This window comes from Moschus berezovskii, chromosome 8, assembly GCF_049115385.1.
Source record: "Moschus berezovskii isolate FMDL1 chromosome 8, NW_MosBer_1.0, whole genome shotgun sequence".
NCBI lineage: Eukaryota > Metazoa > Chordata > Mammalia > Artiodactyla > Moschidae > Moschus > Moschus berezovskii.
Window position 1 is genome coordinate 101,617,063 of NC_142467.1, and position 27,308 is coordinate 101,644,370.

The 27,308-nt window shown below is 57.9% G+C and overlaps 1 protein-coding gene across 1 annotated transcript in view; it reads right to left on the minus strand.

Annotated features, from left to right (window-relative positions):
* Window positions 1–26,495, minus strand: part of ADGRL1 (adhesion G protein-coupled receptor L1) — a 49,495-nt gene extending 23,000 nt beyond the window's left edge. The window contains exons 1-3 of the mRNA XM_055429977.2: window positions 26,357–26,495; window positions 8,639–8,801; window positions 4,063–4,276 (exon numbers count right to left, since the gene is read on the minus strand). Of these exons, the coding sequence (XP_055285952.2) occupies window positions 4,063–4,276; window positions 8,639–8,708 (284 nt within the window). The 5' untranslated portion in view covers window positions 8,709–8,801; window positions 26,357–26,495. The remainder of the gene's footprint in view (window positions 1–4,062; window positions 4,277–8,638; window positions 8,802–26,356) is intronic.
* Between the last annotated feature and the right edge of the window lie 813 nt (window positions 26,496–27,308).

The window sequence follows — 27,308 nt, forward strand, 5'->3', positions numbered from 1 at the left end:
ATAACACTGAGCTCAGATGGTTAAACAGAGACTTATGACCCAAAGAACTAGTTCTATTCCCCCAAAGAACTGAAAGCAGGTGTATTCTTCTCCTGCAACACTGAAGGTGTATTTGTGTACAACTGCTTGTATATGAATGTTCACAGCAGCATCATTCACACAATCACCAAAAGGTAGAGACAACCCACTGACGAATGAGTGGATAAACGGAACACAGCTTATCCACACAATGGAGTATTATTCAGCCATAAAAAGGAAGGAAGCTCTAATACTACACCATGGATGAGCCTTGAAAACATCACGCTCAGTGAAAGAAGCCAGCCCCAGAGGCCACGTGTTTCACAGTTCTATTTATATGAAATGTCCAAAACAGGCAAATCCAGAGACAGAAAGCAGATTAGTGGTTGCCAGGGACTCAGAGGAGGGGAGAGGGATGGGGAGTGACTGCTCAGGGTGACAGAGTTTCCTTTTGAGGTGATGAAAATGTTCTGGAACTTGACAGAGGCAGAGATTGTACAATGTCGTGAATGTAATTAACACTGCTGAACTGTTCACTTTAAAATGGCGAATCTTTTGTTATGTGGATTTTGCCTCCATGAAAACAAAAAGAAAAACACAGAAATGCTGGCCTTCCTGGAAAAACCACATGTCCAGCCTCCCCTGCTGGGAAGTGCCTGTGACTGAGTTCTAACCCGGGAAGTGAGAGTGGGTATGATGGAGCCTTTAAGGGATTGGCCCCAGGGTGGAAGTGGGGGGCGGGGTTTCAGTACTGAGATAGAAGCAGGTGCTGAGGGTCTTTTCAATTCTGATCCTGTTTGTGAGCTAAGTCATGTCTGACTCTTTACAATCCTATGGACTGTAACCTGTCAGGCTCCCCTGTCCATGGGACTCTCCAAGCAAGAATACTGGAGTGGGTTGCCGTGCCCTCCTCCAGGGGATTTTCCCAACCCAGGGATAGAACCTGTGTCTTTTACATCTCCTGCACTGGCAGGCAGGTTCTTTACCACTAGCATCACCTGGGAAGCTGATCCTGTTTAGGTCACTGTACTTACTCTGGGGTGTCTCTGTCAGAGTCATAGAGCTGGACCCTGAACTAACGTAGAGTTTCCACGTGTGAAGACAGTGGGGCAGTGGCCTCATCACGTTCCCTTGGCCCCAGTGACCACACTATTGTGTCCCCCACCCCTCTGACCCAGAACTGAGACCCCATGAGTGTCAGAAACAAGGCAAATTTCTGTGCAAGCAACTTGGGGAGATGGCGAGAAACACCACAGACCCTGAGGCTGGTCTGAGTGAAGTGGGCAGGGAGGATCTGGAAATGAAGTGGGTAGGAGAAAGGGAGGCTGGACTGGGATGGTCCACGCAGGGGTGTTGGGAGATGGAAATTAGGGAAGAGGGAGATTGCTGCAGGGGAATAGTTCTTTGTTTTTTATGCCACACCGCACGGCACGTGGACCTTATTTCTCTGTGCTAAGTTGCTTCGGTTGTGTCTTACTCTATGTAACTCTGTGTACTGTAGCCCACCAGGCTCCTCTGTCCATGGGGATTCTCCAGGCAAGAATACTGGAGTGCGTTGCCATTCCCCTCTCCAGGGATCTTCCCGACCCAGAGATCGAACCCAGGTCTCCTGCATTGCAGGCAGATTCTTTACCATCTGAGCTACCAGGGAAGTCCCCGAAGAATACTAGAGTGGGTTGCCGTGCCCTCCTCCAGGGGATCTTCCTAAGCCAGGGGTCGAACCCACGTCTCTTATGTCTCCTGCATTGGCTGGTGGGTTCTTTACCACTAGCACCACCTGGGAAGCCCCCCGACCAGGGATCAAATCCATGCCCCCTGCAGTGGAAGCTCAGAGCCTTAACCCCTGGACCACCAGGGAAGTCCCGAGAGTAGATGTTTGAGAAAGAAATGGTGGAAGGGAGAGGACGACATGGCTCCGGCCTGGCTCCCCTACCTGAGCCACCTGGCCATGGCCATTCCCTGCCCCAAGCTCTCAGAAGGCTTCTGGTGACCCCATCCGGTGGGGTATTCTAGAATCCCCGAGGAGCTGTGGAGCTGGCCCCAGGCCTCCTTCCCTTTTCTAGTTTTCTGTTCAGTGTCCTGGAGTGAACCCTGCTCTCTCTCAGGCATTTGGCAAAAATTCGGTGAGCACCTGTGGTGTAGCTGGCTGTGGACATGGTGGTGACAGAGAGCACTCCTTTTCCCTGTGGGGTTGACAGCCCAGGGAGGGAAGGCATGGAAGAGACCTGATAAGGAGGCCACACAGCCCGTGGAGCTGTGGGCAGGAGTCAGGACTAGGAGAGAGAGAGATGGGGAAGGGGCTGGGAAGTGGGGCGGGCGGACTGTGATTTCAGAGCGTGGTCAGGCAGACCTCATTAAGAGGCTGTTGCTGCTGCTGCTGCTAAGTCGCTTCAGTCGTGTCTGACTCTGTGCGACCCCATAGACGGCAGCCCACCAGGCTCCCCCGTCCCTGGGATTCTCCAGGCAACAACACTGGAGTGGGTTGCCATTTCCTTCTCCAATGCATGAAAGTGAAAAGTTAAAGTGAAGTCGCTCAGTCGTGTCTGACTCTTAGTGACCCCATGGACAGCAGCCCACCAGGCTCCTCCATCCATGGGATTTTCCAGGCAAGAGTACTGGAGTGGGGTGCCATTGCCTTCTCCGCATTAAGAGGCTAGTCAGGCAAAAAAAATCTCTGAATGGGGGACCTCTCTGGCGGTCCAGTGGTTAAGACTCTGTGCTTTTAATGCAGAGGGGCGTGGGTTCGATTCCTGGTCGAGGAAATAAGATCCCATTGCTGGCAATGGAGTGCAGCAAGAAACGTAATTCAAATGAAAGAACCTGAGAAAGGGAAGGGAGGAGTCACGTGGGTTTTGGGGAAGAGCATTCCAGACAGGGAACAGCCAGCACAAAGGTCCCGAGGAAGCCCCTAGCAGAAGATGGGTGATGAGTCTAAGGAGTGGCCAGGTAACTGAAACCCAGTGAGGAGGAGCATGGAGAAGGTGAGGACTAGAGAGGACGCTGCAGAGATCCCAGGGCCTTGTGGACCTGAGGAGGACTTAGGCTTTTGCTCCGAGTGAGGTGGGCACCAAGGAGGGATCTGATAGGAGGAGGGCAGGACCTGACTCAAGTGTCCACTAGTGCACTCTGGCTGCTATGGCGGGAACAGACCATAGCAGGCAGGCAAGAGAAGGCAAGGAGGGGGCAGAGGATGCTGGAAGCAGCCATAGGGGGTCAGGGTGGAAGCAGCAATCAATCTGGGTTAAAGCTTTTTTTAAATTTGGCTGCACTGGGTCTTCATTGCTGTGTGCTGGCTTTCTCGAGTTGCGGCGACGGGTGCCACTCTCTCGCTGTGGGGCTCAGGCTTCTCACTGCGGTGGCTGCTCTAGAGCACAGGCTCTAGGCGCACGGGCTCAGTCGTTGTGGCCCCATGGCATGTGGGGTCTTCCCGGACCAGGGATCGAACCCATGTCGCCTGCATTGGCAGGCAGATTCTTAACCACTGGACCAGCAGGGAAGCCCTAAATCTGGGTAAAATCCGAGGGAAGAGCTGACTAGCTCTAGTGGTCTGGCTTGAGTGTGTAGCTTTGTACACCCCCCCCACTCAAACACACACGTACAGAAAGGAACAGTCTTCACACTCCCTCCCTCACATTCTCACACACCTTCTCTCTGACACAAGCACATAACCTTCTGCCGTCCATGTTCAGGTGTCAGCTCCCCAGGGAAGCCCTCTGGGCTGTCCCCCAGCTCCTTTGACACGTCCCCCTGTCCTGCCATGGCTCTTACTCTGCAAGCCCCTGCTAATCTTGGAATGAGCGTCTGGAGGCAACAGGCTTTTGGCGAAGGGTACAGCTTGGGGAGGTGACAGGCTGGTGGGGCGTGGGCTAGGTCTTACTGGCTGTTTGCGTGGCACCCGGCCCCTAGTAGCTGCTTAGGAAACATGTATCGAATGCCCACAAGGAAGGGTGGAGGGGAACAGGGTGCGCTAGGCATGGGGCGCAGAGGACAGGCACCTCACAGGGGCCCTCGGGCCGCTGCCGCCCTTTCTCCGCAGCCGCTCACCTCTGGGACATGATCTTGAAGGCGTCCGGCAGGTAGCACTGCACGTTCTCCATCTGGAAAGGGTCGGCGTCGCAGATCTTGTCGTCCGTGCGCCCATAGTTGGCATTCTCCACCATAATGACGTCGCTGCCTGGGCACCGCAGCTCGATGGGGTAGCCTTCACATGCCAGCTCCCGGCGCATCAGCCCGAAAGGGAGCCCAGCCCGGCTCAGGCCTGCAGGAAGAAGGGGGAAGGAGTCTGTCACCACCAGGCCCAGGAAGGGTGGGACGGAGCCCCACTGGAGAGGCTCCACCTCCAGCTTGACTGTATGGGCTGCAGGCTGTATGAAGCTCAGTTTACTCATCTGTGAAATGGGCTTCTCAGTGGGCCCACTTGTGTAGTAAGGCCATTAGCCTGGCCCAAGAAGAATCTGGCTCCTGGGAGGTGCCCTGTGAGCCCTTGTAGTGTCCTTTGTGAGAAGAGTATCTTTACTTGGGGGCCTGGAGCCTGTGTGAACTGTTAATGGGTTGAATCAAGTCTTCCCCCCTCCACCAATTCATATGCTGAAATCAAGCCCTAACCCCCAATATCTTAGAACAGTGGTCCCCACCCTTTTTGGCACCAGGGACTGGTTTCATGGAAGACAATTTTTTCCATGGATGGGGCATGGGGAGGATTGTTTTGGGATGTTTCTCATAAGGAGCGTGCAATCTAGACCCCTTGAATGCACAGTTCACAGTAGTTCACGCTCCTATGAGAATATTAATGCCACTGCTGATCTGACAGGAGGCGGAGCTCAGGCGGTAATGCAAATGACGGGAAGCAGCTGTAAATACAGATAAAGCTTCACTTGCTGGCCCACCACTCACTTCCTGCTCTGCAGCCTGATTCCGAATAGACCATGGACCACTACCGGTCTGTGGCCCAGGAGCTAGGGACCCCTGCCTTAGAATATGGGCAAATTTAGAGAGAGCATCTTTACAGAATTACTCAAGTTAAAATGAGACCACTAAGGTGAACCCTAATCCAATATGAGTGCCGAAGAATTGAAGCTTTCAAACTGGTGTTGGAGAAGACTCTTGCGAGTTCCTTGGACAGCAAGGAGATCAAAGCAGTCAATCCTAAAAGGAAATCAACCCTGAATACACATTGGAAGGACTGAGGTTGAAGCTGAAGCTCCAATACTTTGGCCATCTGATGCGAAGAGGTGACTCACTGGAAAAGACCCTGATGCTGGGAAAGATTGAAGGCAGGGGGAGAAGGGGTTGACAGAGATTGGATGGTATCACCAACTCGATGGACATGAGTTTGAGCAAACTCCGGGAGATGGTGAAGGACAGGGAAGCCTGGTGTGCTTCGGTCCATAGGGTCGCAAAGAGTTGGACACGACTGAGCAACTGAACAACAACAACCAATCCAATATGAATGGTGTTCTTATAAAAAGAAGGAAATTTGGACCCAGAGGCACACAAAGAAGGAAGACGACGTGGAGATGCAGGAAGATGATGACGACCTAGGAGCCAAGGAGAAGGGCCTGGAGTAGACCCTTCCCCGGCGGCCTTCAGAAGGAACCAACCTTGCTGACACCTTGATCTTGGACGTCCAGCCTCTAGAACTGGGAGGGAATACCCTTCTGTTGCTTAAGCCCCTCAGTCTGTGGCACTTGGTCACGACGGCCCTAGCAAACTATTAATAGTTAGTTCACTAACAGTGCGGTTTCAGGTAGGCGTTTTGGGACCTCTGGAAGGGCTGGAGATTGAGGCCAGCCACGTCCATGTGACTGAGCCTCAGTAAAGACACCAAGACTCAGAAGAGCTTCCCCGGTTAGCAGTGTAACACGCGTGGTGTGGCTCATCGTTGCTTACACAGTTCCTGCTGTCTGCAACTACCCTGGGAGGGAACCACCAGAGCCCCCACGCACAGAACTCTCCCTGATGCTGCCCCACGCCCCTCTTCTCTTGGCTGATTTTCATCTGTGTCAGTTCACTGTAGTCAACTATGTTGTTGTTTAGTCACTACGTCATCTCTGAATCTTTTGTGACCCCATGGACCGTAGACTGCCAAACTCCTCTGTTTGTGGGATTTCCCAGGCAAGAATACTGGAGTGGGCTGCCATTTCCCTCTGCAGGGAATCTTCCCAACCAAGGAATCGAACCTGGGTCTCCTGCATTGGCAGGAGGAATCTTTACCATCTGAGCCACTAGTAATCAACTATAAACGCAAGGGATGGTCTTCCCTGGTGGCTCAGTGGCAAAGTCTGGCGGGCCACAGTCCCCAAAGAGCCAGACACGACTGAGCCAGTAAACAACAATAATGGTGTTTGTGAATTTCATGAATCCTTCAGGCAAACCATCTAAGCTGAGAGTGGCCTGGGGCACTTCTCAAACTTCGCACCACCCCCATGCACAGAGCAGGGAGGGTGTAGAAGGGAATGTCCTCATGTTCTGGAAGAAACCACACAGCCTGGCTTTGCTACCTCCCAGCTGACAGGCCGGGTGGGTCCTTTGGGCCAGGGTTTCTCCCAGTGCCCTGGGCATATCCACATTGTGTTCGGAATGCAGATTCTGAGTGCCCCCAGACCCAGGCCTGCTGATCCGGAATCTTGGGGGTGAAACCAGGAGCCCCTGAATGGGTACACCCACCCGTGATTCTCATGCACACTCTCATTTGGACACCTGCTGCTGGCGCCTCACCAGGCCTCAGTTTCAAGATCTGTAAAATGGGCAAACAACAGCCCAGGGTTGTACTGGGAGGCTTCTGTGCTAGAAGATGTTCTGGAAGGAGATGCTGTAGCCAGTGAGGGCATCCCAGGGAGGGGGCCCCTGGCTTTCACTTGGGAAACTTCCTAGGGTTGCCATGACAATGGAAGAACTTGCCATGGGCATACCTGGCTCTTGGAGGGGTTGCACTGTCACATGCCAGCTCCCTTCCTGTGCTTTTCAGGGACTGCAAGCTGGGATGGCTGGGATTTAAATCCCAGCGCAGCCACTCGCTGGCTGGTGGCTTCATGTATTCACTGACCACGCCGGTGCCCTTACTTCCTTCTCTAGGGAGCTGACAATGCCTACTCCACGGGCCTCTGCTGAGGGGTGCAGCGGAACTGGTCTGCAGTGGGCAGACAGGCCCCTGATTACTACTGTCAGGAGGATGATTAAGGCAGCTCATCTCTGTGGGACAGAGCAGGCTCAGCACCATCCACGCCTGCCAGGGCAGCCACCTTCTTGCACACTGGTCTCAGCCAGGCCTATGCCGGGGCTCCAAGGGAAGCAGGGATGCACAGAGTGGTCCGGAGCCGCCAACGTGGAGACTGTCACTGGCGGATAGAGAGAAAGTCCCAGTGCTCGTTGGCAGCAGAGACAGACGGGCCCCCTTTGTTGCGATCTAGTCCCTCTGATGCCAGCTGGGGGCCCAACGGGGTTGGCAGCCAGGCCCTCGGGGTTTTTTGGGGTGAGTTGAGTCCCACTTGGGGAAAAGTTTTACATGTGTTCCTCCAGCGCCATCTGCTCCCATGTCTAATTTTAGTCCTTCCTGGGCCTGGGAAGGAGGCTGGGGGTGGAGGGCTGGCTCAGATGGCTCAGATGGGTCTGGGGGTGGAAGAAGCCCCGCCCGGCCCAGCTGGGGCTGTGGGGCAGGACCTGGATGGGCAGAGATCACGGGTGCTGCGGGAGCAGAGGGCGCCAGCGGGCCGGAGCAGTGCCAAGGCCTGGTGGCACCACTGAACAACGCCCCCTCCACCTTTGAGGCTCTCTGTGTGAGGGAGCACTGGGGAGCAGGGCCCACCACCAGCAGCCTCCAGACAGGGCTGGGGAGGGCGGGGCAGGGGGCACCCCCAGTGCAAGGGTGAGGCCAGCGGGCCTCCTCTCTGCCTCTCATCCCGCGCTGCCCTTGCCCCCGCCTGGGCCCACCGTGGGGACAGTAATTGAGTAATCGGGCGAGGGTGGGCGGGCAGGCTCCGGGCACTAATTGTGGCGTGTGCAGGATCCCGGGGCCGGCATAGGGCCGAGCCGGATAATTAGTTGTTTTTAAATAAACGTCAGCGGGCATGCTTTAATTAAGCCTTCTTCCCAGCGAGAGCCTCGGAGATGTAATCACAGAGAGACACACACAGACACACACAGGAGACAGAAGAGCCTCACCAGGAAGGCCTGTCCCGGTCCTGGAGGCCACAGCCCAAATCCCAGGCTCTAGGACCCCTGGTGATGATCCCTGGAGCTCTGGGTTGGGGGGTGAGGGGCCGATTCAGGGACCCCTCGAATCAGGGTGTGTGATCACCAAGTCTTTCTCTGCTCTGGTTCTGCCAGACTGAGGCTGGGTGAAGGGATCAGGAGGTTGTGGTTGTTCAGTTACTAAGTCATGTCCAACTCTTTTGCGACCCTACAGCCTGTAGCCTACCAGGCTCCTCTGTCCATGGGATTCTCCAGGCAAAAAGTGGGTTCCCATGCCCTCCTCCAGGGGAATCTTCCCAACCCAGGGGTTGAACCCAGGTCTCCTGCATTGGCAGGCAGGTTCTTTACCGCTGAGCCACCAGGGTCACCCTGGTTGGGGGTATTTCAGGGTTTCACCCCCCTCCCCTGCCTCAGCCCCCTTAACACCTACCTTGGGTGGCTGAGGTGACGAGGATGGCTGTGACACAGAGACTCCAGAGCGCGGCGGCCAGGCGGGCCATGGTGGTGGCCAGGGGTGCGTTCTCGGCTCAGTGGGCTGTGCAGGGGGCCTCGCCCCACATCACCAGGTGGGCACCACGGCCTGGTCCACCAGCCTGTGAAGGACAGGGAGAGTGAGGCGGGGGCAGGGGTGGGCTGAGGAAGAGGGCAGGTCCCCTCTCTGTCTGCAGGTGCCCAAGGGCCTTTAGCCTGCTGCCCCGAGAGGGTGGACCAAGTTGGCCGTATCGGACAGAAGCGGCACCCCTGGGCCAGAGGCTGACCCCGCCAAGGCCTCTGGCTCACGTTGCACACACCCCTACCCCAACAGGTGGACCCACCCATTTGGGCACCTTGGATCTCCCAGAAGCACCTCCTGGGGTCTGCCAGCCTCCCCTTCCCCAGGTGACTGGGGTAATTCTTCGGGCAGTACCAGCTAAGAAGGGCCCACCTGCAGCCAGGCAGGCCCCAGACCCTCCATCCCAGAGGAGAACCCTCTGGAAGCCTCTTGAAATTGAGACCCTGCCAGTTCGTCTCCCCTACCCCAGCTTCCTCATCCAGCACGGCGTCCAGGGTGGGGGACCCAGGCGTCTTGGCCCCGGCCTGCAGCCTCCTGGTCTTGGGCAGGAGTCCAGGGCCCCACCCCCAGCCCCTTGGCTTCCTGTCTCTCTGGCTCTGGAAGCTAATTAGAATCCAGCTGGCTGGCGCCACAGATCAGGGACCAGGGACAACTAAGTCCCCTCTTTCCTCTCGGGGGGACCCTCAGGGTGAGCTGGAGACAGGCAGGCGGGGTGAGGGGTGGGTGCAGCCCCTGGGGGAGCTGGGGAAGCTGGAGGAGGGGTGGGAGGTGTGTGTCTTCCCATGCTAGCCTTCCCCTTCCCTGGGCACAGCAGCATTGAGGGCACAGAGCCAGGTTCCGACCGCTTTTTCTCCCTCCAGCCTCTCCTCTTCACGCTGCTTCTGTCTCCCCTGGGATACTCTCGGATTGGGACACCCAGATCTCCACGCCTGGTCCTGTGCTTCGTCTACTCCCCGGGTCTCCAAGCATGACCTGGCCCAGGGGCACCAGCCTGGACAGGAACTTGCTAGAAATGTACCTTCTCTGAGGAGGGTCAGCACCCATGTTTCTTTTTTTAAAAATAGTTTCTCTTTTACTTTATTTATTGGCTGCATTCTTAGTTGTGGTTCACCAACTCAGGAGTTGTGGGGGTGGGTGTAGCAGCTTTGCGGCATGTGGGATCTTAGTTCCCCAACCAGAGATCAAATCTGCACCCCCTGCATTGCAAGGCTGATTGTTAATCACGAGGCCACCAGGCAAGTTCCAGCACCCCATGTTTTAAGCGGCTCTCATTCCCTGACAGCTCAGTTGGTAAAGAATCCGCCTGCAATGCAGGAGACCTGGGTTCGATCCCTGGGTTGGGAAGATCCTCTGGAGAAGGGAAAGAAAGGCTACCCACTCCAGTATTCTGGCCTGGAGAATTCCATGGACTGCAGAGTCCATGGGGTCGCAGAAGTGGACATGAATGAGTGACTTTCACTTCACTTCTAGTGTGCAAACCCTGGGTCTGTCCTCTGCTCCCATGCCCCCAGTCTGTCCTGTGGTCTCAACACCAGGGGCAAGCTCACACTTTCCAAGCCTCTTATTTACAGTTTGGAATCTCACAAAAGAGCCCTGACGACTGGTTCTTTTTCCCCCCACAATTGAAAGCCTATCGACCAGCCCAGTAAGCTCCCTGACCCCACTCCTGCCTCCTGCTCTTCCTCAGGCAGCCCAGACCCTGCCCCAGGGCCTTGGTACTTGTCACATCCTCTGGGTGACTCTTCTGCCTGCCAGCTATTCACACGGCCTCTTCCTCTGCTCCCTGGCCTCCTTTAGACCTTGGTTCAAACGTAACTATTTCTCTTTTTTAATGGATGTGCCCCTCCACAGGCAGGGATCACTGCACTGGTCTGGTCCTGCTTCCACAACAGGCCTGAATATTTGTTGAACGCTTGTTCAGTTGCTCAGTCGTGTCCATCTCTTTTGCGACCCCATGGACTGTAGCCCGCCAGGCTCCTCTGTCCATGGGATTTCCCAGGCAAGAATACTGGAGTAGGTTGCCATTCCCTTCTCCACGTTGAATCAGTCTCAGAACCCAAACCTAGGAATCCTCCTCAATCACCAACTCCTCTGCTCCCCTCCCCTTCATAAGCTTCTCCAGCAAGTCCCATGGGCTCTGCCTCCCTCCAAAGTACCGGTCAATCTGCCCACTTCCCAGGGCCACCACCAGGCCCATCCTGATGCCCCAGAGGCGTGTCCTGGCCGCCTCTGCGCAGCCTCGCTGCCTCCACCCGGTGCTAAGGCCATCATTCACTGCTGCAAATCTGAGTGCCCTCCTCCCCTCTGCCTCCCCTGGGGTCTCTGCTCCTCCCCAGGACCTGGAGGCCACTGGTGACCTGCTGCCGCCACGCTCCGCAGCCCAGCCCTCCTCCCAGCCCGAGCCCGTGCCTGAGCTGCTCCTCTGCCTGGAACACTGTCCCAGCACCCCCATCACCTGCTGCAGCTTCTCATCATTCAGGGCTCGACCGCAAGGGCACCCCAGCAGAGCAACCTTCCCTGACTGCCCCCACCCTTGCTCACCATCCTTCAGCCCTGTTTTTATGTTATTTTTTGTTTATTTCGGTCACACTGTGCAGCTTGTGGGATCTTAGTTCCCTGACCAGGGACCGAACCCTTGACTCCTGCAGTGGAAGCGCAGAGTCTTAACCACTGAACCACCATGGGAATCCCTAGCCCCATGTTTAATACACAGCATCTGAAACCACCTTCTTTTTTCTTTTAAACATTTTGCTTTTTAAAAGAAATTATTTATCTGACTGCACTGACTCTTAGTTTCAGCATGTGGGATCTAGTTCCTTGACCAGGGGTAGAACCTGGGCCCCCCGCATTGGGAGCCCAGAGTCTTAATCACTGGACCACCAGGAGATACTTTGAAATTACCTTCTTGTATAAGCGATCGATTATCAGCCTTCCCCACTAGACCATGAGCCAGTTGAGGGCAGGGACTCAGCACAGCTCCTCAGGAAATAAAGATTTGGGCGGCTCACTCATGGGGCAGGATGTCCCTCCAGGCCTGTCTCCTCTCATGAGAAATGGAAGTAATTTTCTGGCGCAGCTCCCCCACCCTGACCCCCAGGACCCTCCCCAGCTCCCAGCCTTCAGCGAACCCTCCTCTCTAGCTCCTCAGCCCACAACCATCTCTCTCATACCACAACCCTGTGCAGATGTGGCCTTGGATGGCTTCCTTTCATTTCGCAGCATTCTACAATTTTACACGGTCGGTGGGGAGGGGGCAATCACCTCATTCCCCCCCCATCTTCTACCTTCCAGACTCGGGGTGCAGTGGGGAACTGACGCTAGGCTGATGGATGCTCCCCTCCCTGACTCTCCCCTAGGGAGTTTAACTGGTTAGCATTCTCCCTCTGGCTCCCTAAGGGAGTTAAACCGGTTAGTGTCTGGTTAATGCTGAAGAGGCTGCCGGATGCCAGGCTCTGGGTGCGGCCGGCCAACATGCGTCTGGGGTCCGACTATGTCATTTCATGCCCCAGGGCCCTGAGTGGGTCCTCCCCACCCCCACCCCCAGTTCCCTTGGCACCTTGTTTCTGCAGGGTTCTCGTAAGGACCACAGCCTACATACACAGTAAGCCAGCAGGGGCCCATCAGAGGATGCTGTCCCGGAGTAAGGAGGGTCAGGGCCCAGGAAGCATCCATTTGAAGGATCTGGCTCTTCTCCTCCTCCCGGGCTGTCCCCGCTCCCCGGAACCCCAGGACTCCGCCCTCTTCCCTGTCCACACCCCGCTCAGGGATTCCACCAGCATCATGGCTCTAGATACCATCTGTACCTGACGACTGCCGCCTGAGTCCCAGCCCCGTTTCTCTCCTCACATCTGCACTTCTGTTTGGATCTCCAACGCATCTTGAGCCTGACCAGACCCGACCAGACTCCCCATTTCAGGGCATGGTCCCCCTGGCACCATCCTCCCAGGGCCTTGGGTCAGAATCCCAGGAGTCAAAATCTGGGGTTTCCCCTTCCCTCACCCCCACAGCAAGTTCAGGAGCTTTTTAAAAGATTATGGTATCTCATACACACACACACACACACGGTTGTTTAGTTGCTAAGTTGTGTCCAACTCTTTGCGCCTGCATGGACAGTAGCCCACCAGGATCCTCTGTCCATGGGATTCTCCAGGCAAGAATACTGGAGTGGGTTGCCATTTCTTTCTCCAGGGGATCTTCCCAACCCTGGGATCGAACTCGCATCTCCTGCCTTGGCAAGCGGGTTCTTTACCAGGGAAGCCCCATATATATATATAAAATGTAAAACTTGTGATGTTAACCATTTTTAAGTATACAATTCAGTGGCATTAATTACATCCTCAATGCTGTGCCATCAGCACCTCTATTTCAAAACTTTTGTATCGCTCCGAAGAGAAACTTGTGTGTGTGTTAGTTGCTCAGTTGTATCCGACTCTCTTTGTGACCCCACAGACTGTAGTCCACCAGGCTCCTCTGTCCATGGGATACTTCACGCAAGAATACTGGAGTGAGTTGCCGTTCCCTTCTCCAGGGGATCTTCCTGACCCAGGGATCGAACCTGGGTCTCCTGCACTGCAGGTAGATTCTTTCCCTTCTGAGCCACCAGAAACGTGGTCCCTGCTAATCAAGAATTCTGTTTCCCCGCTCCCCTCAGGTCCTGGCAACCGCTCATCTGCTTTCTGTGTCTATGGATCTGCCTGTTTTGAGCATCGCACACACGTGGAACCATATAATCAGTGGCCTTTTGGGTCTGGTTTCTTTCACTCAGCAAGATGTTTCTGAGGTTCACCCATGTTGAAGAGTGTGTCAGTTGAGTTCCTCTTTCTGGCTGAGTAATATTCCATTGTATGAATGGACTACATTTCTTCATCCATTTGGATAAAAAAAATGTTTTAATTGGAATATACTTGATTTACACAGTTCTGTTAGTTTCGTGTATACAGCAAAGCGAATCCATTATACGTATATCCACGTTTTAAAAAGGTTCTTTTCTTGCATACACCACTACAGAGTACTGATAGTTTCCTGTACTTATAGTAGGTCCTTATTAGTTATCTACTTTAATATGCTAGTCTGTATATGTCAAATTTTATTTTTTTGGCCGTGCCACGTGACTCGCAGCATCTTAGTTTTCTGACCAGGGATTGAACCCACTCCCTAGGCAGTAAATGGAGATGGGAATGGCAACCCACTCCAGTATTCTTGCCTGGGAAATCCCACGAACAGAGGACCCTGGTGGGTTACAGTCCATAGGATGGCAAACAGTTGGACAAGACTGAGCAGCTAACGCCTAGGCAGTCAAAGTGTGAAGTCCTAAGCGCTGGATGACCAGGGAATTTTCTATCCATTCATCATTGATGGATACTTAGGCTGTTTCCACAGACAGGACCTTTTCTTTCAATTTATTTATTTTTAACCGAAAGATAATTGCTTTATAATACTGTGTTGGTTTCTGCCAGACATCAACATGGAGCAGCCACAGGTATACAAACACCCCCTCCCTCTGCAGCTTCCCTCCCGCCTCTCACGCCATCGCGACCCTCCAGGCTGTCACAGAGCACCGAGCTGAGCTCCCTGAGTCGTAAGTAACTTCCCGCTGGCTCTCTGTCTTACATACAGTAGTGTATGTGTTTCTAAGCTAGTCTTCATTCATCCCACCCTCTCCTTCCACCCCTCCCGCCCCCATGTCCATAAGTCTGTTCCACAGAGGGGGCTTTCTGAAGACAATCTTGGGACCTCCCTGGCAGTCCAGTGGTTAGGACTCGGTGCTTTCACTGCCGTGGCCCGGGTTCAATCCCTGGTTGGGGAACCAGGATCTCACAAGATATGTGGCACAACCAAAAACAAAAAAGAATAATCTCAACACACTGCTCCCCTGCTTAAATCCTTGCCAGGGCTCCCACTCCACATCCTGTGAGACCACACTCCTGCCCCTTCCCTGCTCCTCTGGCCACGCTGGTTCCCATCACGCAGTCGGGGCCTACGTCCCTTGGATCTCAGCTCACGTCCCCTCCTCAGAGACGCGGGTGGGCCTCCACCACCCTGCACCATAGCCGCTGGCAGTCAGTGCCCACCTGTCCCATCCCCACCGTCCCGTAACCTCCCACGGCTCCGTTTTTCTCTCAGTAAAATGGGGCTGCTGCTTAGGGTAGCAGCACAGCACGATGAATTCACACCCAGGGAACACGCAAGGCCGTGCCTGGTGGGCAGTGAGTACATGGTGTCCCCTGCTGTGCTGTCACCCCCACCCCCACCGATCACGTCACTGCTGTATGACTTGACTTGTCCCCGTGTCCTCCACCCTACGAAGGGGAGCTCCCCAGGCTCCTCCTGGCACTTAGACACGCAGTACTGGTTGTTGCTCAGATGTGTCCGACTCTTTGCGACCCCGTGGACTGCAGCCCGCCAGGCTCCTCTGTCCACGGGATTCTCCAGGCAAGAATTCTGGAGTGGGTTGCCATTTCCTTCTCCAGGGGATCTTCCTGGACCAGGGATCAAACCCGCATCTCCTGCATTGGCAGGCGGACTCTTTACCACTGAGCTACCAGGGAAGCCCAGGTATATAACAGGCCCACAAACAAACATTCACCAAATGAACACAGGAATGGTGGTGGGGACGGCTGGACGGGGCATCTGCCCTGCGACCTAGGGGCCGAGCCTGCCCCACACGGGCTGGGCACCATTGCCTCAGGGGCACAGAAAGTGTTCCCCGTGGGCTGCTGCTGCTCCCCGAAGCCCCGTCCCTGGAGCAGCTCCCCCACGAAGCCCCAGGTGTCCCCAGGGCTGCCCCCACCTCAGGGCTGGAGCGGGGGAGCTGGGCACAGCAGCTCTGCTCCCGGTCTTCCTGGCCTGACTGCACACCCACTCGGCCCTGCGGAGCTTCTCCTGCCACCTGGTGCTCACCTCAGTGAGGAAGTGAGGTCAGACGTGGTGAGGTGGGAACCGCCTGGGAGACCAGGCCTGACCAGCCCTGAGAGCTTGCGGTGGATGCAACCGTATTTCCCCCAGAAAAGATACACTGGTGCCCTATCCCCTGGCACCTCAGAATGGGACCTTATTTGGAGATAAAGATGAGTGAGGTCATTAGGGTGGTGTGTGTGTGTGTGTGCGTGCACTCAGCCATGTCCGACTCTTTGCAACGCCATGGGCTGCAGCACACTAGGCTCCTCTGTCCATGGGATTTCCCAGGCAAGAATACTGGAGTGGGTTGCCACTTCCTTCTCCAGGGGATCTTCCCAGACCAGGGCTCAAATCCTCATCTCTTGCTTCTCCTGCTTTGGCAGGTGGATTCTTTCCCACTGAGCCACCTAGGAAGCCCCAGTAGGAAGGACCCTGATCCAATCAGACTGCTGTCCTTATAAAAGGGGGCTACTTGGACACAAACCCACACACACCCAAGGAGAACACTATGTGAAGACAGAGGCAGAGATCAGTGTGATGTGCCTTCAAGCTAGGGATTGCTGGCAAACCACCAGAAGCTGGGGCAGAGGTTCTTTCTCTGTGCCCCTGGAAGGAACCAACCCAATGCTTTGATCTTGGACTTCTGGTGTCTATAACTGGGAGATAATACATTTCTGTTAAAGCTGCCCAGCCTGGCTTTAACAGCAGCCCCAGCAAACTCACACAGTGGGTTGGGGCAGACAGGGCAGGAGGGGTGGTATGCAGGCAGAGATGGGAGATGGGCCTTGAGCCTCACAATTTCAGGAAAACCTTTCCGCTATGGGGTGTGGGGGGTCGGCTGGGACCTCCCATTTGCCAGAACCACCCACGATGGCCAGGGGCAGCGGCTGACAGCTCTGTGCCCCATTCCGAGCACTGCACGCCTGTATCTCATTTAATCCTCATAAGAACTTAGTAAGGATGGGGGGGTGCATACCCACATTTTATAGGAGAGGAAAGTGGGATCCCAAGGGCACCCGAGTGGCAAGGGGGCTTGGAAGCCCAGGCTGATCACAGGGAGCCGGGGAGACCCGGGGGCCCTCAAGAGGCCGGCGTCTGGGACCCCACTGCTTCTGTAGGCCCGAGCAGCCTCAGAAGTGGGCATGCCCACAGGGGTCAAGTGAGCTGACACAGGTGACAGACCTGTCTGTCCCCACTTCGAGCCCCAGGGAACTTGAGTGTTTGGGAAATTTGAGTTTCCCAATTTAAGCCATGGGAGACAGGGCTCGCCACCCTCACGTTGAGACGGGGGACCGGGCCCTGGGTGTGTTAGACCCCAGGTCATGCGGGCTGCCCACTGACCCCACACCTGCCTCTGTTTTTGCCTGAGCCCCGTGAAGGGGCAAAAGCAGGGGCGTCCCAGGGGCGGGAGGCGCGGCCTAGGCTCTGTCCTCAGGTGCCCTGGATGGGGCAGGGGAGGGGCAGGAGGAGGACCGGCTGCTGGCGGAGAGGGGGCGCGCTTGCCCTGGAGCGCGGTTGCCGTGGCAACCCTCCGTGGTTGAGTGGGTGGGAGTCTGAATGCCTGGAGGGGGAGGCACCACCAGCCGGATTCCGGGCCGAGACCCAGTCTCCTTCCTCTTGCTCCCTCCTCAGCAGCCTGGAGCCCTCCCCAAACCCAGCAGCCGGAGAGCCCAGCTCCACGGCCCGCCTCCTCCAAGGACCCCCCGGGCGCGGCCGAGTGGGTACGCGGCAGGCCCCGGGGAAGGCCGGGGACCTGGCTCCTGGCTCTGAGCCTGCTGTGTGCTATCCGCTCTCAGGCCGGCCTCCTGGCCTCTCTGAGCCCATCTCCCCATCCCAGCTCCGGGACTAACAGGCTGCCGTCAGAGCCGGAGCAAGCGCCGGAGAGTGTGCGGCACATGCGCTCCGCCAGCAAGGGGGCTGTGGGCTCCGGGGGTGGGGCCCGGCCGGGGTCCCCACGGGACGCCTAGCGCCACCCCCTCATCTTCCAACATCTCAGCGGAGAGCGGCCTGAGTCCGCCGAGGTGCTCAGGAACCGCTCCGCCTCCCATCCCCACCGCGGCTCCCGCGGCTCCGCCTTCAGCATCTGCTCGCTGTCCGCACGCCGCGGGGCCTCCCGGGTCCAGCCCTACCGCCTCCCCGCTTCTCCCCTCTCCACCCTCGCAGCCCAGCCTATTCCCCCTGCAGCCGCCAGAGGGCGCCTGCGAGCACCTGAGGCCCCCACTGTCCCTCTCGGCTCAGGACCCTCCGTGGCTCCCACCACACTCAGAGCAAAGGTCAAAATCCTTCTTCGGCCCACAAGGCCCTGTGCACTCAGCCCATCCCGTCCCTGCCCTCACCTCCTTCCACCTTTCCTCCTCACTCACTAACAGCAGGCACAGTACCCTCCCGGGGCCTTTGCACGGGCTGTTCCCTCCTCCCCTGGGACCTGCAAAGCTCCCATGCCTTCCTCAGGTCTTTGCACAGACGCTGCCAGCTCTGGGAGGTCCTGCTAGCGTCAACACTCCTGCACTCTGCTCTCCCCTGCACTCGTCCCTATCATGCCCGCCACGCGTTTTACTTATTTGCTTATTATCTCTCTCCCACTAGATGTTGGCGCCACAGGGTGGGGTTTGTCTGCCTATAAATTTTAAAAGGTCACTCTGGCAGCCGAGTGGCGGGGGTGGGACCGTTCAAAGCCTCCCCTTCTCCATGAGTGCCTCCTCCCTGGTCTCCTCTACATCTGTCTGCCACTCCCGCCCCTTCTGATCTCCATCCTGCACTCAGAGTGCTCTTCGCAAAATGAAAACTCCACATCACTCCCTGCCTACAACCCTCCATGGCTCCCTATTGCCTCAGAGGCTGCGACATGGCATTTCAGGCCTGGGTTTCCTGCTACCTTTTCATCACCTTCTCTGCTCTGGCCTATTCTTTCTTCACACCCCACATCTCTCACTCACATACCCAGAGGACTCCTGCCCTCTTCCTCCAAAAGACTCTGCCCCCCAGGACTGCGGTGGTACCCACACTAGCGGTACATGAGGCTTCCACATTCTGCTCCCCTAATTGGACTTGGGCTCTGCGGCTGAAAGTCTATCTATCCCATCAAGGAACATTCCATCATGGGTTGGCCTTGCTCTCGGTTGCATGCCCAGCTCTGGTGAGGAGAGCGTTCTCGTTAATTCGTTTAATGAACAAAGATGAAACAGACCCTTGGAAGAGGTCGTCCATTCAGGGTGTAGTTACCTAGTCCCCACCTGGTCACAAGTGCTTTGGAGGAAAATACTCATAGCAGAGAAAGAATGCGGGTGGGGTGGGGAATATATGTCAACGCAAACATAGATGGGGTGGTCAGGGAACACCTGGCTAAGGAGGTAACAATTTAGCAAAGGTCACAAGGAGATGAGCCACGGAGGTACTGGAGAAAGAGTACCCAGGCCATGGGAAGAGCACACACAGAAGCCCTGAGGTAGGAATGTGCTAGAGCGTGGCTCTGGTCCAGAGAGAAAGGGGAGAGTAGGAAGGGGTGCGGGCAGGTTAGAGGGCAGAGCGAGCAGGGCCTGCGGGAGTGAGCTGGGAGCAGTGGAGCTTCTTTTTTAAAAAAATATTTATTTATTTGGCTAGGCCAGGTCTTCGTTGCGGCATGTGGGATCTTTAGTTGAGGATATGAACTCCTGACTTGTGGCATACGGGGGTCTAGTTCTGTGACCAGGGATCGAACCCAGGCCTCCAGCATTGGGAGTGTGGAGTCCTAGCCACTGGACCACCAGGGAAGGCCCACCCTGAGACTGAGTAGGGACAAGACGTGCCCTGACTCGGGCGAGGGGAGATGAGCCTCTGTATGTGTGGGGGGTGATGATGAGAGCAGAAGGTGCTCCCCGCCCCCACCCTCTTCGTTTCTCTAGCTCCACCCTGCTGTCTGAACCAGAAGCCTGCAGTTTCCCCGCCACCTCCTTCTACCTTCCAATTGGTCACCCACTGAATCATGTCCACTCTGTCTTGAAAGCCCGGCACGGGTCCCTCTCTAAGGTCTCAAGGCCCCCGCCCAAGCCTTCATGTTGACAGCCATGGAGGCCTCCGACCCACACCGGCCTCGCCCCCACCTCCCCCCTGGCCTGGGCTCCCTTCCCGCCTGCTCCCCATAGTTCCCGCCTATGAAGCGGCCAGAAGGAGGGCGTGCTATACATTCTAACCCTGTTTCATGGGACTCGACCCCTTCCCAGCCCTGTGCGAAGTAGAAAGACAAATCCAAAACAGCCCTTCGGCCCCCAGGACCTGTGTCCTGTCTCCCTGCCTGGCCAGAGAATGTCTTTCATTTTCCCCTCCGAGCTGCCCACCTTCTTTCTGACCTCAGGGCGGGTCCCTTCCTTTCACTAACTCTCCCTGACTCCCCTCCACTTTATCCCTCCTTCCCTTCCAGGCCTCAGCGGGGAAGCCCCCTCCACCAGGAAGCTCTCCTTTACAGGCCATCTGGCCGCCTCCTCGATGCTTCCCTCCACAGTGGGTTGGTACTACGCGGCCCGAGACCCATTTCCACCCCAGGCTGCTCCCTGACCGGTCACAAGCCTCACATACACTCCCGGTCCCGCAGCTGCTATTTAGTCACTCAGCTGTGTCTAAGTCTTTGCGACCCTATGGACTGTAGTCCGCCAGGCTCCTCTGTCCCCGGAATTCTCCAGGCCAGAGTACTGGAGTGGGTTGCCATGCCCTCCTCCAGGTCATCTTCCCAACCCGGGGATCGAACCCTGGTCTCCTGCATTGCAGGTGGATTCTTTACTGCTGAGCCACCTGGGAAACCCCCAGGTACTGCAGAGCAGTGCTGAAAATGGTCACGGGAGCCAGGGCCTGTGGCAGAAGACATGGAAGAAGGCTCTGGGGCCCTCTGCTACCACCAAGCTGGCAGTGAAGGGGCAGAGACCAGAAGGCGGGGGAGATGGTGCTCAGCGGGGCAACAGGGAAGAGGCCCCAGGTCTCAGGGTCCTAGGTTTAAATCGCAGCTGCGCCCACTTTAGGCTGTGTGAGGATGCAACTCCCCCTGCGCCCACCGCGGTCCCTCCTCTGCATCCTGTCTCTTCCCTGGGGAAACGGGACGAAAGTTTCACAATGGTGGTTGTGGGGCTTAGAAATAATATTCAGCAATTCTACATGACTCTTGTGTCTTATTTGCCACACTGCACAGCCTGTGAGACCGTAGTTTCCCCAACCAGGGATCGAATCTGGGAACATGGCAGTGAAAGTCTGAATCTTAACCACTGGACCACAAGGGAAGTCCCTACACATCTCTTTTAGGGCACCTACTATGTGTGAGGCACTGATCGAGGTGTGGAGAGACAGTGTGAATGAGCCAGACATAAAGAAAACTAAAAAAAGTCAGTCCTGTGATGTATAGTGGTGTGTGTGTGTGTGTGTGTGTGTGTGTGTGCGCGCGCGCGCGCGCGCGCGTGCATTGCGCAATGTTAAATACAGTGATGGAGAAAGGTCAGACATGTCATAAAGCTCCGGGAAGGTGAGGAAGGAGCCACAGAGGTGCCCAGGGAGGAGAAGAGCATTCCAGGCAGCACACACGGCTTGTGCAAAGGCCCTGGGGCTGTTTGGGGGGGGGGGGCTGTGTGTTTGTTTGACAACCAGTGAGAGAGTGAGCACAGGGCAATGGCAGGGGTGTGGGCAGGGAGGTGAAAGGGACAAACACCACCAGACTCGCCCCTCTGCTGATGAGGCTGCATTCAAGGGCACCCTGACCTCCAGCACCAGGGGCAAAAAAGGGTGGGTGGGTCTGCCAGGCTGGGAGTTGACCACCTATGGACTGAGCACTGCCCCCAGCCAATGAGCTTGGCCGCTTTCAAAGGATTAAGAAGAAGAGGCAGAGGAAGTTTATGCAACAGAGCTGGTAAGCCCGCCAATGTCTCCAACACTTGCTGTCTGGGTCTCCACAGAGGGAGTCTGCAGACCCTTGATCTAGAGCAGTGGTACTCACCTGGGAGGGCCCATGATTTTGCCCCACCTGCCCCAGGCTGTTTGGCAAAATCTGGAGGCCTTTTTAGATGTCATAACTCAGGAGTGGGGGGATTGCTCCTGGTATCTAGAGTGTGGAGGCAAAGGATGCTGAAAAGTCCAGGCCTCCTTCCAAAGAATGAATGACACAGCCCCAATGTCAGGAACGCCATGGCTGGGAGACCCTGCCCTGGGCCCCTCGCCTGTCTGCCTCACCTCCCTGACACCAGATAGGAGCACCCACCTGGCTTCTTGGTCTTCCTGGTATTTTTAGTCTAGGAGGGAAAGGCCCTGGCTATTTTTAGTTTTGGGGAGAGGGGGAACAAGGCTATTTTTAGCCTGAGCATCTAATTATTGCAACCTTTATCTTCCCCAAATTTTGGATTTGGGGGAGGATGGTGTGGGAGGGGATGGCGTAGTAGTAAAGAACCCGGCTGTCTATGCAGGAGACGCAAGAGACACAGGTTCGATCCCCGGTTTGGAAAGATCCCCTGGAGGAGAGCCTGACAACCCACTCTAGTATCCTTGCCTGGAAAATCCCATGGACAGAGGAGCCTGGCGGGCTGCAGTCCATGAGGTCGCAAAGAGTCGGACATGACTGAGCGACTGAGCACTGAGCTGAGGTGGGGGGAGGGGCTTTTGCTTGGCTGATTTCCTAGGATCTGAAACAAGCGTGGGGAGTCCCATCATCCTATGAGAGTCTGAGTCAGTGTCCCCCTGGACCAAAGCTGCTCAGGCCTTGACCGTGACATTCCTACCCCAGCAAGGGCGGGGGCCCCCATGTGACCCTCTGGGCTCTAAACCCTATATGCACACTGCCCCACGCCTCCCCGCAGGGACACCCTCACACACTGGGGCCCCCATGAGGCCCTCTCAGGGAGCTGCCTCACAAGTGTGTGCATGGGACAGGTCCCAAGCTGGCCTGGTCTGGCCCCTGGTGGCTAGCCCTGGCTCCCCCAAGAGGGTCTACAGGGACCCCTCAATGTGCAAAGCTGGGGAGGGGGGAGTCCCTTGGGGTCTCCATCCTTTGAGAGGCAACCCCCTCCCCATTCACTCAGGTAAGAGTTCTCAAGCGCCTACTGTGGGCCCGGCCTGAGTCGAGGCACCTGGCGTCCAAAAGCAAACTAGGGAACAAATTCCCCAAGAGCTTGGGTCCTGGTCGGGGAAGACAGACAATAAATCAAGAGGCACAACAAACCAGTAAATTACAGAATGTGTGAAAAGTCATCCTTGCTCGGGAGAGTCAGGAGGTGGGTGGGAGGCTGAAATTTTAAACAGGCTACATGCAGTAAATAAGGTTGCTGGGGAGGGGACATCCGACGCGGGTGAGGGAGCAAAAGCTAGGCACGAGTCAGGGGGAGGGGCCCGGGCGAAGGAGCCGCCCATGCAAAGGGCCTGTGGTTGAACTGCGTGCTTAGGAGCAGTGAGCAGATAGTGGCGAGGTGGAAGGGGTGACAGGAAAGATCACGAAAGTCTGGGCCCCGGGACACCCCATGCTTGGGGTGCCAAGATGAAGGGGCTGCCCCTCCCCAGCTGGGACTCTGGCCGCTCTGGACGGGGAGATATACGCCTTCTTCCCAACTCCTATGACAGGAGCCCCTTGACTGAAATTGCTCGCATCACTAGACTGTGAGCTCCCTGAGGACAGGACTGGGGCACTGTCCCCCTGGCATCCCCAGCACAGCGCGAGTGGAAAAGACACTTGGCAAATCTTCACAGGTTTCATGCAGGGGTCTGCCCAGCCTTGCTCCCAGGAGCCACACGTGAACACAGCTCCCGACACACGGAAACACACACACACACCCCCTGTGCACAGCTCACAAACACTAGCACCCAGGAGACCCTTATGAACACCTGACCAGCCTGTCAGACATGTGACCACACGCAGGCTCGTCCAGGTTACCAGCCTAATCACAGCACAGGTACCCACAGGTCACAGCGGCCTGGATTCGGCAGGACCCTCTCCCAGGCCTCTGTTCCGCAGTCCCCTCCCACCTGGGACCCCGCTTCCTCTTTCATCGGGGTGGCTGAGCCCAGGGCTGGGGGGGCAATGGTGCAGTCAGGTACAGTTCTGGACCCAGGGAACCCCCATCTCAGGAGCATCACCCCCCTCCTCACCTCCCTGGAGGGTCTGGAGGAGGGGAACTGTCTGGCGTCTGGAAATTGAATCCTCGAGAGGAGCCCACACAGAAATCAGAGCCTTCTGTGTGTCCTTGGTCACACGTCTGGGTCTGGCTGGAGAGGTAGGAGGGGGCAGTGACTGACAACTTCAGCTCCCTGTGGCCAGCAGGGGCTGGGACCGGGACAGCGGCGGGGAGACTGCTCCTCCTGTTCTCCATCGGGGCACCCGCTCTGGGGCCAGGCAGCACAGCCTCCTTGGGTTGGCATCCCCACCCCCTGATGCCCAGGCTGGGGCTGAAGCACCACACTCTCTCCTGTCAGCCCCCCACATGCGGTGTGCCCGAGCCAGGACCAGACCACTTGATGCAAACAGACTCAGAGGGGCCAGGGCCCCCCCTAGCTCCTCCCCTATGGCCCGCCTCCCAGGAGAAGGGGCTCCCTGGGGCAGGCTGGGAATAGAAACCAGCCTGCCAGTCTCCTGCCTTCCACCTCCTCCCTGCAGGCCCCACGGCCCAGGTGCGGCTGGTCCCCAGCTCCCTGCCCTCCCCCAACCCTGGGCATCCTCTCTACGCCCAAGGGCAGCAATCAGCATGGATTGGCCAGCTCCCCAGGAGAGGAGGTTGGGTGGGCACCCCAAGGAGAGCAGGAGTGACAAGTATGGGGTGAGCTGAGGCCCTGAGGGAGTTCCCTGAGGGAGAGGAGGAAGAAGGTGGCAATGCCAGTGGGAAGGCCGGGCACTCACATATGAGCACACACGTATGTGGCTTGGTGCATGGGGGCCCTTGCTGCCAGCCAGGGATCGAATTAGTTCCCTTTTCCGCTTTCCAGATGATTTTTCATCTCTGTAATTAATGGGCAAGTCAGTTCTGAACAGCATGGCAGGCAAATTACTAGTTAGGAAAATCACGGATAATTTTCTCGATATGATAATGAAGGTTGTATTCCTTCTCTTATTCTCCCTGTTTTCATCCTACTTTTAAGTAATAAAATCGGCATTAGAATTTGGGGGTGGGGGAATGGGGAGGAAGGAGAAGTCACCTGCCCCCACAGCTGGGGCCTGACCCATCCGCGGGGAGTGCTCAGTGCCTGGCCATCGGGCAGATGGCGAGAATGAGAGACGGGGGCCCTCCGTGGGACACCCTGATGACCCAATCAGGGTGCCAGGCCTAGGAGACCAGGTGGAGGGCGGGCAGCTCCCAGGCTGTTAGGCCCAGGGGTGAAGGAGTTGGGGTCTGGGGTCAGGTTACAGGTTCCCGCCCGGCCCTTGGGTGCTTGGAGAGGGGAGCAGGGATCACCCACCTCTCCCCAAGCAGAAGTGAGATCCACCAGCCCTGAGCAGACATCTGCTCTCAAGTGTCCCCCACATGTGTCCCCCAGACTGTCCAGACCCCTCTCATGGGTGGCTCCTGCAGCAGCGAAGAGAAAAGGGCAAGCCGAGAGAGGGAGAGAGGCGGAGAGCGAGCGAGAGGCGGAAAGGCAACCAGCCATCTTGGCAGCCATCTTGAACCCCTCCCCCTGCTCCCCCCCCCCCCCCGCTCACCACATGTTTGGACGTGGGCAGAGGAACCCAGGCCCCGGGTCCTGCAGGAGCCAGGGGAGAGCGGGCCCTGTCTCCAGGCTGCGATGGAGGGACACCCACTCAGCTGCCATGACTGTGCGCGCGCGGGGGGCGGGGGGCGGAGAGGTGGCGGAGGGAGGCGGACGGCGCGGAAGGTCCAGCAGGGGCCGGGCCGGGATGGGGCCCGAGGCTGCAAGGTGAGGGCCGGGGATGTGTGTGAGCGCTGTGTGCAGGCAGGGGCGGCGTGCCTGCGGGGCCACTTTTTGGCCACGGCGGGAGCACACACACACAGCGCTGCCCAGGCTCTTCTGACACGCACTCCCGTCCCAGGCAGATGGAAAGATGACAATTGAAACCCCAAGCTCTACTCGGCGAACACCTGGGAGAGTGGGAGGGCTGGCCCTCAAAGCCCGAATCCGGGCTGATGAAACCCAACAGCTTCCCAGGCTTAGCCCGGTACCGCGGAGGGAAGATGCTGTCGACGGCTACAGCCGGCCAGACACCCAGACAGACCCCTCCCCATCCCCCGCGCCTCTGCCTCCCGGAGAAAAACCACCCCCCAGCCCGGCTTCGTGGGGTGCCAGCCCCCGACACGGCTCCTCCGGGGGCTGGGGCCGGCGCGCGGCGCGCACACGCACCCTCTCCGCTCACACCCAGACACCTACACAAACAGGGCGCCAAGCACCCGCGCGCACACGCACCGGGGACACGCAGGCACTGCCGCGCCGCTTCCCCACAAAGGCTGGCGCGCGCGCGGGCACACGCAGCCACGCGCGGGCACACTCGCGGTCCCCTCCCCCCACGGGCACCCCGCGGCCGCGCATCCGCACCCCCGACAGTCCACGGGGGCTGCCCCTCCCGGCCCCCTCACCGGTGGGGTGAGGTGCAGGCCGCCCTCCGTCCCCCTCGCGCTCAGGTGCTGTGACCCGCGGTTCCAGCATCCCCTCCCCCTTCCTGGCCCGGACAGGCCCGGGCTCCCATCCTCCCTACCTCGGCCCCCACACCTGGCCCAGGTACGGCGTCCCCCTCGCCCGGGGTCCTCAGACACTCACCTGTCCAGCGCCGCTCCGGGGTCGGCCTTGCGCGTTTCTCCTGCGGCTCCGCGAACCCAGGACCCCCGCCCGGCACATCTCCCGGAACCGGGACAGGGGGGAAATCGGGCGAGGGGTGGCGGGGCCCAGAACCGCTGTCACCAACCAAAAATTAAAAAAAAAAAAAAAAAGAAGAAGCGGATTACACAGCTCCGAAGGCGGCCCCCTCGCGGCGGCAGAGACTCGGGGCTGGGGGCGAGCGTCCGCGCCCCTCCCGGGGAGGGAGGCGGCGGAGGCGGCGGGGCGGGGGCGGCGTCAGAGCTCCGGGGGCTGGGGCGAGGCGGAGCCCCCCGAGGCGGCGCCAACAGCTGCCCGCATCTTCCCCGCAGCTCCGCGGCCCCGACGGAGGCGGCACGTGTGCGCCCAGGCGACTTCCCAGCCCCCTCCGACGGCGGCAGCCGAGGGGTTAACGGGGCAGCTAGGGAGCCCCTGCAGCCCCCCGCCGCCCGGCGGCGCCGCTCCGGGGCCCACGCGGCCCCATTCGCCGGGGCCTCCTCGGCAGACGGCGGGGCGGGGGCGCCGCAGCGCCGACAACTCCCGCGCCGACGGCTCGGGCTCCCCGCAGTGGCCACGGGGGGCTTGGGTAGGGGGCGGGCGGCGCGGAGCTTGTTAGGGGGGGCGCGGTTGTAGGCGGGCGCGGCGGCGTCGCGCCCCCGGGGTGGCCGGATTGGGGGGGCGCCGGGCCGGGCCCGTGGGCACCGCAGGACGCGCGGACCGAGCGGGCGCCGGGCACCAGCAATGACAAGCCGCCTGCTCGCCCCTCTCCCCGGCGCACCCGCTCCGGGAGGGGGGCGGCGGGCACGCGCAAAACCCGGCCCGGAGCCGCCGCCCGGGACCGGCCGCCGCAACCTGCCCAAGCGCACCGGAGGCCGGTCCGAAAACCCGGGATGGACTTTCCTCCCCTTCGCCCCCC